Below are 22,597 nucleotides of genomic sequence, written 5' to 3'. Positions count from 1 at the left end.
GGACCACTTCACATATATTACGTGGTAAAAATCAAAAGCACAACAATGCAATTTGTTGGTGAAGCTGTGAGGTAACAGGGAGTTTTCTCCATTATTGGTGAGAACACAAAATGGTATACCCCTAAAAAGGGGAATTTTCAATATCAGGACAAATACCCATGTATTTATCATTTGATTTCAGCAGTCCCACTTATAGCCTCAAAATCCAAAGGTATTAAAATGAAATGACACAAGCATAGGGCTATTTACTGCAATCTTAATGTAATAACAAATGATTGTAAGCAACCCAAATAATAATCAACTATGAAATACCCACACAATGTAGTGGAAAAAGAATACACTTGGGGTTTCCATGAGTTGTAATCAACTTGAGAACTGGTTCTTTACTGGTATGTTTTGATAGTGATGATCACATATATATACTTATTAAATAAAAGTAACAAGATGAAGAACAAAGTTTATGACATATTATGCTTACAGAACATTTTGTATTGTAAGGTGGGAGAACTTTATATATGTTTATAATTACAAAAAAGAAACACTGGAAAAATAAACCAAAAAATAATAAAAATATATATTTATTATATATATTATATATGTAAACATATATATATGTCCATATGGAGAGGAAGAGGAAGAGGAAAGTGACAGGGATGAAAGCAATATTTCCCTAATAAACATCTTTTAATATACTTTTAACTCATACTAAGTCACATAAAATCATGGGGAAAAATTAAAACACCATATTTTGAATATACCTTCATAGTGGAATATACTTTAAGAACAAAAAGAATTGCAATAAAAATTTAAATGTTATTCAGCAGCCTTATTTTAAGGGTAATATTGTTACAACAACTTCTAAACTATTTTATGTATATTGAAAGACATAACAAAGTTTTTAGGAAGCAAAATTTCCAGTGTAAGAAAAAATGTCATAAAATTAAAGAAGTATGAACGTATTTTTATTTATTTTCAAACCATGTATTTACTCTAGAAGCAATGACAACCTTGCAGTACACAGTGCCCTCATTTTGGATTCTAAACACCATTCCCAAATAAAATGCATTAGGGCTCACTGGGGAAGGAAATGTACAGATGAACATGAGACATCTAGTTGTGCCAGAAAACAAGGAAGCATTAAAAAAACAAAACAAAAATAACTAGTGGATTTGGCACATAAAGATACAGGGACCAGTTTGAAGTTGCTCCTATCACAGGCCAAAGATGAGACAATCTGGGCATCAGGAACAAAAATAACTGAAACTGGTATCTAATATATTCAACATTTAAAAGCTCATGAATTCATAACGATACTCAAAAAGAGAGAACAATTAAAAGCAAATACAGACAAAGTATCATGGGTGTTAGGGGACCAATTCATTACCATTAAAAGTTGATAATTATAGGGAACAAATTAGGCATTTGTCTAGTCCTATATAAATTGTATTTCAGAGTAACCACAAGTCTTAGTCAATGAGGGAAAGTTCTTCTTTACAGAAAAATTCCACATAAAATAAGTGAAAGTAATTATAGAATTAGAAAATCATTATTTTGCAACTAGTAATTAAGTAATAGATTTGGGCAATGATCATCAATATTAACATTGGGTGAATAGTTGATGGAAAACTGGATATTCACATGGCACCAAAGCATCAGAAGCTAATCTCTGGGGAAAAAATACAATGTTACAATGGAGATATCAATCTGCTACCGCCAGAATCCATTGAACTATCTCAGGGTCTCCAGTCATTATGTTCTTCCTGGTGTGATGCACTATGAGGTGCACACCATCTATGAAGTATTCTTATCTATTGAAACTGGATGCAATCAAATCTTTGGTTCTAATTTTTAGTTTACAAGAAATACAGATAATAGACACAACTCCATATGTGACCTAGTTGATCAATGACATGAAGAAAAGTTGAGAAGGGGGTTGTAGGGTTTGTGTGTATATATATATATGGAAACCCTGGTGGTGGAGTGGTTAGGAGCTATGGCTGCTAACAAAAACGTCAGCGATTTGAATCTACCAGGCACTCCTTGGAAACCCTCTAGGGTAGTTCTACTCTATCCTATAGAGTTGCCATGAGATGGAATGAAATTGACAGCAACGGGTTATATATATATATATATATATCTTACTAAAATTAAAAAATAAAGAGTGGTGTTAGCAAAAAAGAAATAATTTAAGACAATCAAATAAATGTGAATATGGATTGGGTATAAGGATATTAAGGCATTTTTTAAGTGTGATAATGGCTTTGTGGCTACATAATAAAATACCATTTACAGATGCATACAAAATATTTAGAAGGAAAATATCAGTGTCTGAGATTTGGTTTAAAAAACTTCATCAAATAAAAAAAAAATATAAAAAGAGTAAATAAAAAAAGCTTAACAAGACTTTACTAATTTAAAAACAGGATAATAAGTTTATGCATTATGTTATTTTATCTACTTTTAAAGTGCATTGAAAATTGTATAATTTTCTCCTAAAGCTATTTTTTTATCAGCAAAAACCATCACAGTTATTTGAAACTTTCTTTGCAGGATTTTTTGATATCTAACAATTTTTTTTCTTTCTATAGTTTAGTAGTGAGAAATTAAGTGCATTTTACTTAATAAGGTTTGCAATAAGGAGCCAATTTGAATGAACTTCCAATGACCAAAAATGGAAAAATTAAACACCAAAATTAATAATGTAGTACTGAATTATAACCCAAAATATAAAATAAATATACATAATCCTATTCAGATAAAAATAAATCATTGATTAAATAAATTAAATGGAAGACATAAATCCTTCTTATAGAAGAATCAGAAATAATTTGTGTAGATACTCCCTCCGCTAGGATGTGGAGCTTAATTTTGCCCTTCTTCCCCTTGAGTGTGGGGCAAACTCAGTGAGTTGCTTCCCACAAATAGAGTATGAACAAACCTACACCAAACCCGTTGTCGTCGAGTTGATTCTGAATCATAATGACTCTATAGGACAGAGTAGAACTGCCCCATGGGTTTTCCAAGGAGCAGCTGGTGGATTTGAACTGCAGACCTTTTGGTTAGCAGCCAAGCTCTTAACCATTGCACCACCAAGGCTCCAGAATATGAAAAGATCAGAAAAAGAAACTTTTCATCGGAAAAATCTGGCAAGGAATACCTCACCCAGGTGATCAAGGTTAACATCAGCAGTGATAAATCCTGTTGATAGCATGTACTCCTTGATGTGATATGATGAGAGGGGTACTTCACTTCTGTGATTTTCTTTCCCTAAACTCGTAACCCTGTAATCATGATAAAAACATTAGATAAACCCAAATTTAGAAATATTGTACAAAATACCCGCCTGTAGATGAGCTTAGGGAAGGCCTGGGAGTTATGAAAATTATCTTTTAGTAAGCCAATTATGTTGAGTAAGTCATTTAACTTTCTCATTCTTGACTCTCTCAAATGTAGGTTGAAGTTCATCCACAGCTGAGGTTCTATAAGCTAAGAAGGCAAGTGTTTCAATTCTTATTGATAGATTGCATGATGTTTCAAATTTGACAACTAACTATTTAAAATATATTGCGATATGAAAAGGAAATAAAAATAGTTTTGGATAGTATATAAATCATTAAATTTTCATTTTAGGAAGTCATTTGTTGTGGTAGGAGGTAACTTATCATACAATCATACAGTGTATGTGAGGTTAACCAGAGATAGCTGTGCCTTTAATGCCTGACCTATTCATCATATCTGCTGTTAATATTATTACCTGCAAATATCATTCAAAATCTGAAATAAAAGTAAAATAGAACTGCCCGTGCAGATGAAACAAGAAATATAAACCAACAGAACCAAATATGTCTTCATAGATAAAGGCCTAATTGCCTACTTATATATGAAAATCTGAGGATTTGAATATCTGGAAAACATTCATGTTCTGATCTCAACCAAGTGGTTAAATTCAACATAATATTTTATTAGCTATTGAGAGTGAACTGTAAAAACTGCATGAGACAAGGGAACTTTAAAAAAAAAAAAACTTACATACCAGAAAACTAATCAAGTCTCCCTTTATACAACTATCCTAAAACTGCTCCCAATAATAGTAATTGATTATTTTTCAACATAGTGAAAATACTGCATCAAACTAGTTCTTCCAAAATTTATAATATCCAACAATAATTTAATCAAACAAAAATAACTTTCTAAAGTAAAATCATTCAATATATCCAAAGTGATTGAAACACTTGCATTCATAGCTCATAGGACCTCAGCTGTGGATGAACTTCAAGTCATGTTTTTACCTTTTAAAAAAAAAAATACGTTAACAATACTATTAAACCCCTTCCTTCTAGATTACTCCATTCCCTTATCGACTTGGTAACAGAGATTAATCTTTACATATTCAGTTTAAGCATTGCATTATCTCTTCTAAAAAGCCATTCATGGCCTAGTTAGGCAAAACTGACTACCCCCTCCTCTGGGCTCTGCTGTATCCAATATATGATTGCAACATGTTGCAATCATTTCTTTATGTGTTTTCATTTTCTTTCCTGATTCTAGCCTCTGACTACAGGAAATCTCTCTCTCTCTCTCTCTTTTTTTTTTTTTTTTTTAAATCTAGTACATAACACTCTTCCAGCAAAATATGAAGATATTTATTATGCATTTTCTTTTAAAAAATTGTTTTGTAAAACAATTTTTAAAAAAGATGTTAGAAATTACACAAAACAAATATATGCCTTAAATAATTTGTATAAACCTAACATTCTTGTAATGACCACTTACATTAAGCAATAGTACTTTGCTAGCCACTTGAAAGCCCCATCTAAGTGCCCCGCTCTGATCACAAAATCTTCTATCCCTTCCTAAGTAACTATTATACTCACTTTCATAATATCACTTTATCTATATAATTTTATCACCCAGATATGCATTCTTAGGTCATATAGTTTACCTTTGTCCTTTTCTGTAGCTTGATATGACTTATAAGTCTAATAGGTGCCTCATAAATCCTTTTCTTTACCTGGCAATTTATCTGATGAAGAACCCAGGCTCTAGTTACCCCCACAGTTTAGGTCTTGTTGATTGTACATTTATAGTGCAGTTCAACATATTCCTCTATCTTTTGTAGCTCCTGCTAGTTGGCAACTGGGTCCAGAGATTGGATCAGAATCAGGTTTGGTCTATTTGGAAAACCATAATTGGGGTATGGTAAGGTTATAGGAAGCACAAAACGTCTGGTCGTCTTTCTTTCTGTGATCTTAGTAGCCACTGAAGCTTAATGCCTATATCTAATCATTTCTTGGGGGTTGCAAAGTAGTGATCTCTAGTGCAATCATTCCATTTTTATTTGTTAGTTAGAATGCTTTTATAAAGAAATACTCCCTTACATCTATTATTTGTTTACCCATAGTAGACTTCATAGTAAAAGGCAAAATAACTGCTTCATTTTTCTCTTTATAAACCAGTTTTCATACTAATGGATTGCTTTCTTATCATCCTATGAGGGTAGATAACTCTTTTTTAATATAAGTATGCACTCATAGGTATAGATATATTTGACCTCTTCACTCCAGTTTAATTATTATTATTACTGAATTTTAGATTGTCTCCTCTTTAGTTAGTGGAAGCCTCACCAAATTGGCTCTTGAATCCTCTTGACTTGACTCAGTAGTCTTTACTAGCTTACTTGCTAACTGGAATGACAAGGTGTTCCAGGCTCATGCTTATGCTTTTCCTGACTTAGACGTGGAATCAACCATTTCTCCATTAAAGCCAGTTTTCTTTAGTAAGAAGAAATATTTTAAGGCCACAATCTTGGTCTCATGGCTACTGGATTGGTTATTGTTTCTAAGCCCTTAACTTTCATTTACAGAGTGAAATGTTTACAGAGGTACTCCATATATAGAACAAGGTATTCATTCTGAGTTGAGAAAATAGAGATCTGAGTTCATGAGACCAGGAGGCTAAAATTAGAAAGAGATCAAGATATTTTTACAATTTGTATAAGTCCCTTTGAGATTTGGCCAAACATCAAACAGTTCCTGTGCAGGATTAAAACTCTATGAGGACTGGCAAAGGATAGCTACTACGAGATATAAGTTAATTTCCAGAGCTCAAACAGGGCAGAGGGACTTTCAAGTTCTTAAAGCTGAGAGTGGAGAAAGGTTATTTAATACCCTGGGGATCCATTAGCAATTCCAGAACCATCACACCTTAGTGATGAAGGCTATTCTATGCCGACACTTAGAAAGCTTAAATACAAGCCTTGAAAAACAAAGCTGGTACACAGGTAGCTGCTTATCAATATTCATCTCATCATTAAATAAAGTCAACAAAATCCTGAAATTCAAAGTGACCAGCATTCAATATAAAAATCCATTAGTAACATGTACTACATACAATGTTGTGGTGCCTAACTTGCTGATGTTATCATTCTCAGACGTTCACTTGCAGATGTTTAAAGATCAGATTTATAAAGACACTGATCACAAAAGGCAACAATAATGAAAGCTAAAAAAAAAAAAAGACAGAGAGAGATATTCAACTTGCATCGTAACCAACTTAATGGAGTCTTCGGAATGGAACCTCGTCATAAGTCGGGGACTCTCTGTATAAAAAAATGGAACTCTGAAGCTAAAAAATACAATTTTTGAAGTAAAAAATGTACTGGATTAACTTTACAGCTAATTAGACACTACAAAACAAATTGTCAATGAACTTGAAGGCATAGCAATAGAAACAGTCCAAACTGAGGAACAGAGGGAAAAAAGTCTAAATAAAAACAAACAGTGCCTAAGCGACCAGTGGGCCAATATCAAGGGGTCAATCATTCCTGAAACTGGTGCCTTAGAATAAGGAGAAAGGGCAAACAAACAGCACCAAGAAGAAAACGGAGAACTATTACTGCCTAAAATTTTTCAACATTGATGAAAACCACAAATTGATATAAACCTACCGATCCAAAAAGTTCAAAAAACCCCCCGAAAGTTGAAGAAATAAAAACCATACCATGCATACCTTAATCAGTTTTTTAAAACTAGCGATAAAGAGAATATCTGAAAAACATCCGCAGAAAAAGACACATTAGAACTCATGAACTATAATACAAACTATCACTGACATCTCATTAGGAACAATGGAGGACAGAAGGCAAAAGAATAATATCTTTAAAAGTGCTAAAAGAAAAAGAAAAGCAAAACCTTTCAACCTAGAATTATATTCAGTGCAAATATCTTTCAAAATAAAGATAGGAAAAAAAGACATTTTCTGTAAGTCAAAAGCTGAAAAAACTTATTGTCAGCAGACCTGTGCTACAGATAATGTTGAAGATCTTTAGGTTAAAGGAAAATACCAGATGAAAACTCAGATCTTTAAAAAGAAGTGAAGAAATCTATGTGAGTAGGTATAAAAGACTATTTTTTTTTTCTCATTTAAAATGTGTCCTTAAAAGACAATTGACTGTGCCCACCTCCAAAAAAATTTTTAATAGCTGCAGTCATCATGCAGCATCTACCGTTTTCTTCCTCTTCTGCTCCAGCTCTCACATGTTCACATTTATTAGGGTAAATCCAGACATCTCTTTCTCAGTTCTGCTTCAGACCTTTACACAGATCTTTGTAGTAGTTCTCTTGTGCCCAAATTTTCACCAGTCCTCTCTCATAGTTCTATCAGCTTCTGGGCAGCATACATTGCATACAACTTAAATAAATCTTATGAAAATATAGTTCAGTGCATATATGTTTCTAATTCCTTTAGGATATTAAATGAACTCCATGCTCTGATAATACTCCCTTCTCCTCATTCACCTTTACAAAACTAAATCTCACATAAACAAAGTGAATGCTTATAAATGCTTGGTGACATAATGGTGGAAGTGTAATCGGCATTATCAGTACTTGATTTCAGCTAAGCTTCCCATAGAATGTCCTTTATATTTTGATAGTTAATTTTATGCATCAGTTTGTCTAAGTTATAGTTCCCAGTGGTTTGGTCAAATGCTAGATGTGATGCTGTTCCATAATGTAATCTAACATAATCAGACTATCAGTTGAAAAAGGAGTTTCTGTAGGTTATGTTCTACCTCCAGATTTGTCTTGGTCATCTAGTGCTGCTCTAACAGAAATAACATAAGTGGATGGCTTTAACAAAGAGAAGTTTATTCTCTCACAGTCTGGTAGGCTACAAGTGCAAATTCAGGGTGTCAGCTCCAAGGGAATGCTTTCTCTGTCGGCTCTGGAGGAAGGTCCATGTCATCCATCTTCCCTTGGTCTGGGAGCGTCTCTGCATGGGAACCTCAGGTCCAAAGGACGTGCTCTGCTCCCAGCACTGCTTTCTTGGTGGTATGAGGTTCCCATGTGTCTCTGCTCGCTTCTTTCTTTTATATCTTAAAAGAGATTGGATTAAGACACTATCTAATCTTGTAAACCTCATCATAGTGATAGAGTTTACAACACATAAGGAAATCACATATAACCTCATCATAGGGATAGAGTTTACAACACATAATGAAATCACGTCAGATTTACAAAATGGTACACAATCATACAATATGGGGAATCTTGATCCAGCCGAGTTGACAGATATTTTTGGGGGACACAATTCAATCCATGACAAGATTATAAAGAGATATTTTCACATAACTTGCTCTCTCTCTTTACTCTGCATTTCATTGCTATAGCTAGATATCTAGCAATCCAGCTATTCCTAGGGAAATCTAACTCTTTAGCTATCTAGCTATTGCCAAGAAGAGAGTACAGAGAAGAGAGTGGGAGAGTTGCATGAAAATATCTATTTATAATCTAGATAGCTAATTTAGCTAGATAGCAAAATAGCTAATCTAATCAGATCACCATATCACCAGATCTTCAGATTGCCAGATTGATAGCAATATCTACCTACCTATCCACCTACCTAGCTACCTTGCTACCTACCTACATACCTACATCTGTTTCACTGGTTCTGTTATCTGGAGAACCCTGACTAAGACTTAACTAATATTTTTAGCAGTTGATTTTCAGCCAAGTTGAGGAAGTAAGTATATATATCTATTCAAAGGAAAAGTCACAAAATCAGGAATGGTGTATGCATAAATATATATATTTGTATATTATGTATACATGTGTATATATGTATATATATACATGCAAGTATATATATACTAAATATTCTTGTATACACTAAATTTATTTCAATTCAGCAAGTATTTTGAGCTGACAAAATCATTTTTGTTCTCCTGAAATCCAGATTTCTGGGTTCATGAAATTGGGGTGACCTACCCAAGCCATCCACCCTTAGGTGTCCTTTTGAACCTTGAAGGAACAGATTCCCTAGAGTCACCTTCGGGTCAAACAATAGCTTAGTAAGCAGCTTAGCAGAGACTATTTGGCCTTAGGCATTGAGTTCTTTTGGAAAATTATCTACATGCAGCCAGCTTCAAGAAGCAGGAACTCCATGGTCTACTAAACCAAAACCAAACCCACTGCCATTAAGTCCATTCCAACTCACAGTGATTCATAACAAAAGAATAGAACTGCCTCATAGGGTTTCCAAGTCTATGAACTTTATGAAAGCAGACTGTCACATCTTTCTCCTGTGGAGTGGGTGGTGGGTTCAAACTGCCAACCTTTCTGTGAGCAGTTGAGCACTTAACCACTGTGCCACAGGGACTCCTTAGGGACTGACTAGAGGCTGTGTTTTAGGATGTATGGCATTTCTTTGGTGATTCTGCTTCTGTAATCAATGAACTCTGAAACCCCACCCTGTACTTTGATGCTGTCTTCTGAGACATTAATTTAACAGTAATCTATATAACCTGCTTTCAATGTCCCCTCTTTGGAGCACCTTCCCAATACTCGGGTTGACACTACCTGATTCAAATAATATCTACTCACAATAAATATTTTCTGTTACACTAATTTTTGGCATTTTTCTGTGCATTTAGGTTTTTGACAGAGCTCTGAGTGGATATCCGTGATAACTATTTTCTTGGATAAATCAATAATTGACAAAGACTGAAAATTATATAAACTTTCTATTGGATTTATATCACTTGGACTTTAATATATACAACTTTGGGTGAGTTAAATCATTCACCACTAGAGATCAAAGGCTCTTGGAAAGACTAATGTACATGCTGCTGGTGACCAAAAGCTCTGATAATTCTAGATATCCCACTGACCTCTCCGACTTTGTGAGAATTCAGTTAACATCTATGCTCCTTGGTGTCTGCTTCTTTAAAATGTTCGTTATAGACTAGATCAGTATTATTCACCCTTTTGGGTTTCATAAAATACTGAAAGAAGTTGGGGTTAAATCAACTTGGAGTTGTCACATTTATTTCTGAATAAGGACATAAAATTAACAAACATACAAACTTCCAACTCTAGTTAAGATATTTCATTAAAAGGAACATTTTAACAACAAAAGAGTCAGAAGGGCAAATTAAAAATAAGAGAAGACTTTTAAATGAATTGTGTGTGTGTGTGTATTTCTAAGAAAAAGAATTTCATATTATCTTTTTTTTTTTTTTTTTGGTCATTTTCATCACAGACTAGTAAAAAGTTTTCACAAAGATCTAAAATCATCCCATGGATGCTTATGGATAGGTATACACAACATTGTGAAAATAACAATTCTACCCAAAGCAATCTACAAATACAATGCAATTCCCATCCAAATACCAACAACATTCTTTAAAGAGATGGTAATCATTAACTGTATATGGAAAGGGAAGAAGCCCCAGATAAATAAAGCACTATTGAAGAAGAAGAATAAAGTAGGAGGACTAGCACTATATGACCTCAGAACCTACTATGCAGCTATGATAGTCAAAACAGCCTGGTACTGGTACAATGACAGATACATTGACCAATGGAACAGAATTGAGAACCCAGATGTAAATCCATTCACCTACGGTCGCCTGATCTTTGACAAGGTCCCAAAGTCCATCAAATGGGGAAAAGACAGTCTTTTTAACAAATGGTGCTGGCAAAACTGGATGTCCATCTGCAAAAAAAATGAAACAGGACCCCTCACATCATACACAAAAACTAACTCAAAATGGATCAAAGACCTAAATATAAAGCCAAAAGTTATAAAGATCATAGAAGAAAAAATAGGATCAATGCTAGAGGCCCTAAGACACGGCATTAACAGGATACAAACCATAACTAACAGCACACAAAGTCCAGAAGATAAGCTAGATAACTGGGATCTTCTAAAAATTAAACACTTATACTCATCAAAAGACTTCACCAAAAGAGTAAAAAGAGAATCTAGAGACTGGGGAAAAAATTTTGGACCTTACAAATCCGACAAATGTCTAATCTTCAAAATCTACAGGAAAATTCAACACCTCTAGAACAAAAAGACAAATAATCCAATTAAAAAATGGTCAAAGGAAATGAACAGACACTTCACCAAAAAAGACATTCAAGCAGCTAATAGACACATTAGGAAATGCTAGCGATCACTAGCCATTAGAGAAATGCAAATCAAAACCACAATGAGATATCATCTCATCCCGGCGTTACTGGCACAAATCAAAAAAATAGAAAACAACAAACGTTGGAGAGGCTGCTGGGAGGCTGGAACTCTTATGCACTGCTGGTGGGAATGCAAAATGGTACAATCACTTTGGAAAATGACATGGTGCTTCCTTAGAAAGCCAGAAATGGAAATACCTTATGATCCAGCAATCCCACTCCTAGGAATATATCCTAGAGAAATAAAAGCCGTCACACAAATAGACATATGCACACCCATGTTCATTGCAGCATTGTTCACAGTAGCAAAAAGATCGAAACAACCTACATGCCCATCAACAGATGAATGGATAAACAAACTATGGTACATACACACAATGGAGTACTATGCAACGATAAAGAACAATGATGAATCTGTGAAGCATCTCACAACATGGATGAATCTGGAGGACATTATGCTGAGTGAAATAAGTCAATCACAGAAGAAGAAATATTGTGTGAAACCACTACTATAAAAACTCATAAAAAGGTTTACCCGTAAAAAGAAAATCTTTGATGGTTACCAGGAAGCGAGGGGTGGGGGTGGAAAAACACTGAATAGACCATAGATAAATGGTAACTTTGGTGAAGGGTAAGACGGTACACAATACTGGGGACGCCAGCACAACTTGTGCAAGGCAAGGTCACGTAAGCTCCATAGGCACATCCAAACTCCCTGAGGGTCCGAATTGCTGGGATGGGTGCAGTGGGGATCATGGTATCAGGCAGCATGTAGCTCAACTGGCATAACATAGTTTATAAAGAAAATGTTCTACATTCTACTCTGGTGAGTAGCATCTGGGGTCTTAAAAGGCTGTGAGTGGCCATCTAAAATATTCCACTAGTCTCACTCCTTCAGGAGCAAGGGAGAATGAAGAAAACTAAAGACACAAGGGAAAGATTAGTCAAAAGGACTAATGGACCACAACTACCACGGCCTCCACCAGACTGAGTCCAGTTCAACTAGATGGTGCCTGGCTACCACTACTGACTGCTCTGACAGGGATCACAAGAGAGGGTCCCAGACAGAGATGGAGAAAAAGTGTAGAACAAAATTCTAATTGACAAAAAAAGACCAGACTTACTGGCCTGACAGAGACTGGAGAAACCCCAAGAGTATGGTCCCTGGACACCCTTTTAGCTCAGTAATAAAGTCACTCCTGAGGTTCAGCCTTCAGCCAAAGATTAGACAGGCCCATAAAACAAAATGAAAACTAAAGGTGCACACCAGCCCGGGGGCAAGGACTAGAAGACAGGAGGGGACCTGAAAGTTGGTAATAGGGAACCCAAGGTCGAGAAGGGAGAGTGTTGACATGTCATGGGGTTGTTAACCAATGTCGAAAAACAATATGTGTATTAACTGTTTAATGGGAAACTAGTTTGTTCTGTAAATCTTCATCTAAAGTACAAAAAAAACTAAAAAATCATTCCCTGGACCTTTGCTTAAGAATTATTGAATTAAATGCTTTCTACTGTCCTTTTCAACTATAAAAGTTTATGATTTATATTCTTCATTTCAATGCAGCATAGTATTATGTAAATATAATTAAAGTTAGGTAGTATTATGCTAAATAAATGTAATTTACTTAACACAATATAATTTTGAAAAATGTAAAAATACCTTTTTTTTTAAGAACATGGGAAAACAGCTCCTAAAGGCTTATGTAATACTTTGCCACGACTCGTTTTAACACATTTTACACACATTAAACACTTTTAAAACCAGTTCCTGTGGGAAATGACAGTGTCATTTGGGTCTATTAAAGCATCATTCCGATTGCACAAACGAACGAGAAGTGCACTGTGCTAATACTAGCCTTTATCTTGTAGACCAAGAGTCATTTTGCAAATTTGTAGTATCACTTCCCTAAACAACTCAAGACTGAACTGCACTTCAGTTCCTCAGTTCTACATTTCTACAGCGGCAAGAAACACAGCCCTTGACTTTTTTTTAAAGCATTGCTGAAAGAGTTGAGATGGCTTTTTATTTTACCATGTATAACTATAAAGTAACATTAACAAGTGAACTAGACCAGGACGTAATAAATTAGAACTCTCTTCATTTTAGAGAGACAAGATGGAAACAACGTTGGTTTTCTTTTCCCAATTAAGTATGTGCGAATCAAAAGAAAAACCTTTTTTCAAGTTGGTGCATGGTTTAGGAAAAGAAGAAACGAGCAAAGAAGCCAAAATCAGGTAAAGCCATTTTTGGTCTTATACTTTTTAAAACATAATTGATGTCAAATATTTGTTAGTACTGGTGTTTGAAATATCTGGTGGCAGTAGGGAAAGAAAGAGCTTTTCATTAATAAACAACTTAAATCCAAAGTGCTTTTTCATTACAAAAAAAGTATAACAGTTACAGCCACACAGAACTAACAAAATCTTTAGTCAAAATACAATCACAAATATTTTATTGCCACTGAGAGATAGAGAAATGTATTTCACATATGCTATGCTAATCCGTCCACATACATAGTATTTCAGTGGGTTTCGCTAGGCAAAACCCAAGTGAGACTGAGTGTTTCGGTGTGAGCATAGAGGTGTTCAGGTGATTACCAATTCTAAGCTTGTTTGGTAGTCAGAGAGATTTTGACTGTCATTTAAATTGTCCTGAAGTTGATGTCTTTTTATTGTAGAGCTAAGGAAAAAAGAAATAGGCTAAGTCTCCTCCTTCAGAGACATGAGTTTCATGAAAAGACTCATTCCAGTACCTCTGGGCACTTGGCCAAACATACAAGGTAAATAACTTATAATTCTTTTGTGGGGAGATTTTAATGACTCTATCATTAAAGTTTTAAAAAAGAAAAGAACATTAAGGCTTTCTATTTTACTGGAAATTATATAGTAATATAAGTAAGGTTAAAGTTTTCATTTCAAGAAACTAGGAATATTTCATAAAATTAAACCACTTTAGTAGCTTGAATTAATAATCATATAAAAATTTAAAGGTACTCTTAAAATTATATATCTGTCAATGTTAAATGATATATTTTACTCCTTATAAACTGATGAAATACTCATTAATTTAAGAGTTTTCACAATTCAATACTGTAGTAGGAAAGAGTTATTCATCTCTTTGGTAGTTTGAAAAAATGCCCTATGTATAGGAGAAAATAAAATTCAAATAATTATAAATTTGAAATTTTTAGTCATTTTTATTCAAAATGAAAATGATAGCCTTAATACTAAATAATATAATTCTTTCAGATTTGAAATATGACCAACAAAATATCTAAGAAAAAATGGTTTCAGCTCTAAATTATCATCATCTCTAAAAAATAGTTCTTATGCCTTTGAAATTTTATCAAAGTTCCTGTATCTACTAAAATAATTTTTTTCTGCAACACGTTGTGGTAAGAGCTTCAAGGAAATTGCAATTAAACACACACACACACACACACACACACACACACAAAAAAAAACTTTGAAAGATACTGTCAGTTTAAGTTCTATTTGTTGGATTTTAAAACATAGTTGACCTGATTTCTTCTTATTTTTTTTTTGTGCTCTTTGATATAACACATAATTAATTTTTCCTTAAAACATTTCACACACCCATGAGAAAATATTTAATATTTTTAATATATTAATATATATTAAATATATAAATATATATGCAAAATGCCAAAAAAAGTGACTAATGTGCTTGAAGCTACCAATGTAAATACAACTTTCATTTTATAATAATGAAAGGAGAAACCCTTTGAAATATGACTGAAAAGAGCAGTAACATAACACATGTTAGAACAGATTCATAAACAGACTTACTGCACATTCCATTATAAAATATTTTGTTTCTTGAACAGAGTCTCCCCTGAAGAGGCAGTGAAATGGGGTGAATCATTTGACAAACTGCTTTCCCACAAAGGTTAGTGATATTGTCTCCCAAATATTTTTATTTATTTTTTTCCAGTCCAGTAAGTCTGTTTTTATTTTATTTTATTATTTTGTGCTTTAGGTGAAAGTTTACAGAGCAAATTAGTTCCTCATTAAACAATTAATATACAAATTGTTTTATGACACCCCACGATGTGTCAACACTCTCCCCTTCTGGACCTCGGGTTCCCCATTTCCGTTCATTCAGTTTTCCTGTCCCTTCCTGCCTTCTCATCTTTGTTTTTTGGGCCGATGTGCCCATTTGGTCTCATATACGTGGTTGAACTGCAAATACTTTATTTCTTAATGGAAAATTACATAAAGTATATATTTAATTATACAAAACTGCTGTCATAAAAGTCAAGGGTTCTTGATGGTTTGTAATTTACAGCACTTTGAGTTTCTGATCAAAGGACTCCAGATAGAATAGTCAACTAATGAAAAAAGTTTTTAAAATATCCTCATTTTATTAAGTACTACTTATTACAGCTGATTTGTTAGTATTTCTCTGGACTGTGGTAAACAGTTTTAAAATTTTTAACTTTTCTGATTTGCACAGAACTCTTTTTGTTGTGTGCAGTCCAGTTAATTCTGACTCATAGCAGCCCTATTGGACAGAGAAGAACCACCCCATTGGGATTCCAAAGCTTTTAATCTTTACGGAAGTAGATTGCCACATCTTTCTCTTGTGGCTCTGCTGGTGGGTTTGAACTGCTGACCTTTAGGTTAGGAGCCGAGCACTTAACCATCGTGCCACCAGGGTTCCTAGAAAACTGTTAGTTTTATTAAATTCTAAATTGTCTATGTCATTTTTATTGTTAAGATTATCAAAGTTTAAAGTAGTTCTTTGACGGACATTCAGGGAAACCTCATAAAAATGAGTAGTAGTTTTTTTTTTTTCAGTTTTATAAATGTCTCACTCTGTGGCCTTTATATCAATTGTATATTTTTAAAACTGAATTTTGTAGAAAAGTTAAAAAGTAGGTGAGGACTTAAGGTGGAGCTCTGTGGATGAGATGGAAGGTGGGGACAAATATTGAGTCCCTTTTTGACTTACTAACCTTAAGAGTAAGCATCGGTTGGAGGGCAGACTGCCCGGATTGCTACTGTTTACGGTCAATTTACATAGAGTAAGTGAGGTGAGACATTTTGGCTTTACTTAGTGGATGATTTCTTTCAGAGGACGAACCTGACAAGCTGAACAGAGGAAATGACTAGGCTAGGCGACCACAGAGCTTATTCTCTAAACTGAACCTGTCAGAGTCTGCCGCACGAGTTAACACTCCGTCACAACCCAAATGCCAAGACACTTCCTCAAACCCACAGCTCTAATTGATACCTCAAATTTCTCCTGTTCCTTACTTCATTCTTTGTCTGAAACAGAAATCCTTTTCAGCTCTTCCTCAGAGCATTCCAAGATGAGGCTAACCAGACTAATATAACTACTGTTTACAGCATTTACTAGTGGGTTTCGCATCTTGAGGTGTCTACTGTAAGAAGTAGTTCCTGTTGCCAGGGAAGCTGGGAGTAGAGGGCTTGTAATTCGGATTCAAGTACTGTACTGCATTTGATGAAATACCAACTTTTCTTGTCTGAGCTTATTTTCTGGTCCTCTCCCCTCACCCCTTAAAATTGTCCAACTTTCTGTAATGTCTTGGTGGCTTGTTCATGTTCAGAATTCTATTTCTGCTGACTAGCCCTGAAAACTTTCCCTCTTCCTATGCAAATGGATCACCACTCTGAATGTTGACTCAGAAAGAAAAATGTAAGTAGACTAATCAAGGCTTAAATATAGGCAAATATGTAATTCATGAGAATGGAGAATAGTGGTAAGAGAGGAAGTTTATACAACAAAAATATAATCTGTTCCTTCTTCCCCTATCCGTTACTGCACATTAATGTTACTATCACCCCCAATTTGAAAAACAGTAACTTAAACAGCCATCCTCTACTACTACTTACCCTCCCTCATTCCCAGTATCTACTCATTTCCCAACTCTTGTTAAAATCCTTGCCAAGCGTATGTTGAACCCGTCCATCTTAACTATATCCACTGCCACAGTCTCGGCCCAGGGTTTTTCCAATTCTTAGTAGGCGAATTATAGCAAGCTGTGTAAAAATTTCCTCCATGATTCATTCCCTAAAATTTGTTTCTCTTATCTCCTCTTATTTCCAAACGTTTTGGTACATCTCTTGCCTTTAGTCCCTTCACCAGTAAGAACAAGGGAAAAAAGAGGAATGGAGTTTATTTTAGGTAATTGGACTATTAGAAGAAAGCAGAAATCTTTTCATATATGGATCCCTAAAACAAGCACATCCCCTGTTAGTATTAAGTGGCCATAAAAGAGAATTTGTTGTCAGGAACTAGTTCAGGGTTCCTTTGCTGTTTGATTTCTTGTTATCTTCCGTGACATAACAGTTGTATAATTTTAGTTAAACTCACTGATCACTCTGGTCTTACGCTTCCTCAACTATGAAGAGTAGTAGATTTGAGATAGTGAATAAAAAGCCAATAAATTTTAGATACTATCAAATATAAATACATTATACTATTATGGAAACAAACAATTATTGTCAACAATAAGCATAATAATATGTTTCTATCTTTCCAACCTACTTCCCAATTTGATAAATACCAGTTAGAGGGTCAAAATTTAGATTAAAAGTAATATACAAACTCAATTTATTTAACTTAATAAATTTATATATAACAATTTTATCATACTCTGATTATCCATTCAAGGAAAAGAATGATTTATCAAAGTAATTAGTCCTACAGGGGGTCATAAAGTGGTACTCGTGAGGAGTGTGCCTCTTAGCTCAAGTAGATACAAGAGACTAAACAGGCAGCTTCTGTCCAGAGGTGAGATGGGAAGGCAGAGAGGGTTAGGAGCTGGCTGAATGGACATGGAGAATCAGGGCTGGAAACGAGGAGTGTGCTGTCACAATATGGGGAGAGCAATTAGGGTCACAACAATATATGTATAAATTTTTGTATGGGGGACTAACTTGAAATGTAAACTTCATTTAGTCTACAACCATAAACAACAACAAAAAAAAAAATACAAGAAATCGTATTCTAATTAAAGGTATCAGTACATGGAAAAAAAAAAGATAATTAGTCCTACAGGAAACTCCCACCTGGCATTCTGTAATCATTCTGTTTGACTAGTAGTCAAAACCAAATGGTCAAAATTAAATCAGTCACTCTACTGGCTGAAATACTAAAGAGCTGAAAAATATCAGCATTTGAAATCAAGAGAAATCCAGGGGAATAACAACCACTACTGATCCATTTGGACATTATTATCATCTCTCTAATGATCAAAGTGCTAATTAAGTGATATTCAATTCATGAAAGAGTTATATTACTAGTATTCTTTTATCCAACCCATATGATTAATATATCATTATTTTTAATTGCAATGCTTCTTATAATATTAAGTTATAAAGCATAACTTAAAAAGCATAACTCTCTGGGTTAACATCCTTAAAATTCAGTTTATTTCTATGGACTTGATCCAAAGCAAATTATACACACACACACATTTTAAGAGAAACATTGTGGCACACACTTCAAGAAAGGAGTTTCTCTGTCAAATTTTGTAGAATCTTCCTTTGATTAAATGTGTAAGTTTCTCAAATTTCTATATAAAGGAAATGAAATTTTTCTTAGTGTTAGGCAAGCTGGATGTGAAGTTGTAAATCAAACAAGATACAATAAAAATTTGAGCATTCAGTTTGACAAAAATGATGGATATTATAATCACTGTAGACTGATTATTAACATCTTCTAGAATGGAGACACAGAGTGGACACCTTTGTTTTAGGTGATTAATAGAAATTCACCAGATGGACAAGAAGAGAAAGAGACTGTCCAAGCAGAGAGCAACATAATCATAGGGGCACAAAATAGAGCAATTCTTTTAGGGAACTAAAAACAAAACAACTCTGTACTGGAAAGTATAACTTGTAAAAGGGAGGGTGGTTTAGACAATAGACAGATGAGACTAAAACAGAGATATCAGGGGTTTTAGTTCCAGAGAAACTAAAAGGTCCATGGAGTTGTTCTAAAAATTCCACTATTTTATTTAAATTTCATTTTAAAATGTAGTTCAATGCTTTTAAACTTAAAAAAATAAACACAAAGAAAATTTGAAAAAAGTATGAAGTTCAGTTTAAAATAATGTATCAATTTCTAAACGCTCTTTAATAAAAATGACAAGCAGTAATAGATCAAAAACCAATATCAGACTACACCAGTCATCTATAATTATCAATTTCAGATTAGTTTTCATCGGTCTTCTCACAGAGTAAGTTTATAAAAGTAAATGTTACCAGTTTGAATTTAGGAACTCAATTACTTCCAATAAACTCTACACATACACATATTTATGTGCCTGTGCTCGTATATTTGTATGGTTTTGTGTAAAACATCTTTGAAAGTAAAAAATACAGTAGAATAAAGTATAACTGAAAATAATTGGCTAGATTTTTTTAAAATACTATAGAACTGTGATGTATCATGTAGGCTTTAGCAAATCATTAAAGGAGATCAAATACATATGTGCAATCATTCAACAGGCAGAAGAAAAGAAAATTACTGGCAGAGAAAAAGACATAAAAAGGGCTAGGAAAAAAAAAGATTTTGATGTAATCTAAAAAGGCAAGGATTTTACTTTTACTGAGGCAAAATGTCATGAACACGTTAGGAAATCAAGTTGGGGGCAGATTTTGGGAGACTTTATAAAGCTAACTGCGGTGGATAGAAAGGTAGAATTCTATGCACATAATATGGCCTACATACAAGGCTATTCCAAACATAAAGTCAACCTCAGAGCAAAGGGCCATTTGAAAGGAAAACTGATAATCTTGATAACTGACTGAATTTGTATGTATGTTGTACAGTGAAGAGATAAAAAAACAGGAAATGAAGAAAAGGATGAGCCAAAGATCTTTAGATTTTACTCCTTATCGATAGGAAGATAACATTGCCTTTTATAGATGGGAAATAGAGGAGGAAAAACAAGATCACAGGTTAGAGTTTGAACTTTTGTGAAGTGTGCTGGTAAATCTTTTTAGAATTTTTTTGGGGATTTATAGGTGCACAGCTAGAACGTGGGAAGAGTCACTGAGTTACATATAAACACCCACTGCTGTTGAGTTGATTGCGATTCATAGCGACCCTATAGGACAAAGCAGAACTGTCCCATGCAGTTTCCCAGGCTGACTGCTCCATGTTTCTCTCTCGGAGTGGGTTCGAACTGCCAACCTTTTGGTTAGCAGCTGAGCACTTAATCACTGTACCACCAGGGCCCCTGAGTTACATAGAAAAATTTTTGAACTATCTCACATAGTTGATAATTGAAGATTTGAAAGAGAATTATTTCCTATGAAGAGTTTCTATCAATAAGAAAATCTCCCCACTACAACATAACTGTTTTCTCTGTGTACTGTTTCCAGACATTGCAAATAATTCCAGTATTTTTAACGTTTTTTTTAATAAATATTTACTTAGACTTTTACACCCTGAATTGTGGTTCTATTAAGATTAATTCTGAGAATAGAATACGTAAGATGAAAGTAGAATATGTAGGTCATTCCACCCTCTAATTTAAAAATACGAACTGATTATGCCATGGAAAATACTTTAGTACTGACTTTGAGTGAGGGCTGCAAGGAAATGCGTATTTCTCTATTGAGGAAGGAAATGGGCACTTCTTGTTACACTTTTCACTTTCTGGCTTTTCAAGTTGCTCTTCCCAATTTTCAGAAACCAGTTTTCTGCAGCATAAGGGATTCCAATGTTCTGCAAAGTCAAATTTCTGGAACAAGCTCACCCAAAACAAACACTCAATTTTTTAATCTTTCTAAAGAATAAAAGTATACAAAAGCCAATGTAAATTATAAATGGATCACACAAAAGAAACCACAACATTCTGTGCCAGACCAAGAGATATGAAGCCAAATATGAAAAGAGAAACAATGCAACCTAGTATTTAAGAGATTATACTGTAGTTGGGTTTCCAACTTCAGAGTTTATTGACTTTTTGTTTCATTGAGTTTCTTGGCATCAGAAGAATACTCCAACAGATGCAAGAGTTTCAATGTAGAAACATACAATTATAAGCATTTCATATTTGTATGACACATTTAGCCAGTTTCTTCCAGTGTGAATTCTAATCCCAGGTTATATCAAGCACTTAAAAAAAAAAAAAAATCATTGAGTTTTTTGGTGAAAATTGACACAGCAAGTTAGGGTTCCATTTGACAATTTCCACACAAATTGTTCAGTGACATTAGTTACATTTATCACAATATGTCCATACTCTCTTTAATTGTATTCTGTTTGTTGCATTTCCAGTACTCTAGTTTCCCTGCCCTCTTATTTTCTCATCTTTGCTTTTGAGTAATTAATTGTTGACCTTTTGGTCTTATAATGATGATTTTTAAATACAGCACTGATCTTATGGGTAATATATTTTATTTTGTGTGTCACTCTGCTATTTTGCTACAAGTTGGTCTCAGAGGACAGGCTTGGTTTTAGGTTTAAAGAGTCTCTCAGGGCAATAGTCTCAGCAAGTCCTCTATTCTCTACTGTTCCAGTTTGTCTGGCTTTTTTTTTTAATAAAAATTTGAGCTCTGCTCCACATTTTTCTCCCATTCTATCTGGGACCATCTGTTGTGACCCTGGTCAGAACAATCAGTGGTGGTAGCCAGGCACCAACTAGTTCTTCTGGTCTCAGGATAGATGAGGTTGTACCTCATGTAGGCCTGCTTCTTCTCTGACCATTTGGTTACCCTCTTACTGTTCTGCTCCTGGCAGAGACCTGTACTTGTGTCTTAGATGGCTGCTCACAAGCTTTGAAGACTTCAGATGCTACTCACTTCATTACGATGCAGATCATGATTTTTGTGAGCCATGTTATGCCAATTGACTGAGTTGTCCCATGAGAATATAGTCCTAAGCTTTCAAACCCAGAAAACCAATCTTGGAAAGTGTTCGGTTACATCTGTGGAGTATCCTTATCTGTGTCTTCAATGAATAGATGTGCCTGCACCCACGTATTTGTATTTACACATACCAATAGATACTTCTATGTGTCCTTACCTATGTATACACCTGCACCTACCAGTATACCAATACGCTATACCCATCCGTATGTGTCAAATACTCGTTTTAACTTTGGTTGTGCTATGCTCAC

The 22,597-nt window shown here is 34.4% G+C and overlaps 1 protein-coding gene across 3 annotated transcripts in view; it reads left to right on the top strand.

The window, feature by feature from the left end:
• The first annotated feature begins 13,286 nt into the window (after window positions 1-13,286).
• The window catches only part of RGS18 (regulator of G protein signaling 18), a 44,559-nt gene continuing 35,248 nt past the window's right edge, over window positions 13,287-22,597 (top strand). For 2 of the 3 annotated variants that reach the window (XR_002825005.1, XM_004382563.2), the window contains exons 1-3: window positions 13,287-13,709; window positions 14,153-14,254; window positions 15,323-15,384. Coding sequence is in view for 2 of the 3 variants with exons in the window: in XM_004382563.2 (XP_004382620.1) it covers window positions 13,591-13,709; window positions 14,153-14,254; window positions 15,323-15,384 (283 nt within the window). In the remaining variant the exon portion in view is untranslated. The remainder of the gene's footprint in view (window positions 13,710-14,152; window positions 14,255-15,322; window positions 15,385-22,597) is intronic. The other variant, XM_023737018.1, reaches the window with a different exon arrangement.

This window comes from Trichechus manatus, unplaced genomic scaffold, assembly GCF_000243295.1.
Source record: "Trichechus manatus latirostris isolate Lorelei unplaced genomic scaffold, TriManLat1.0 scaffold00095, whole genome shotgun sequence".
In the NCBI taxonomy this organism is placed as follows: Eukaryota; Metazoa; Chordata; class Mammalia; order Sirenia; family Trichechidae; genus Trichechus; species Trichechus manatus.
The sequence above is the reverse complement of the archived record's forward strand: the minus strand, read 5'-3'. Positions and strand labels throughout refer to the sequence as shown.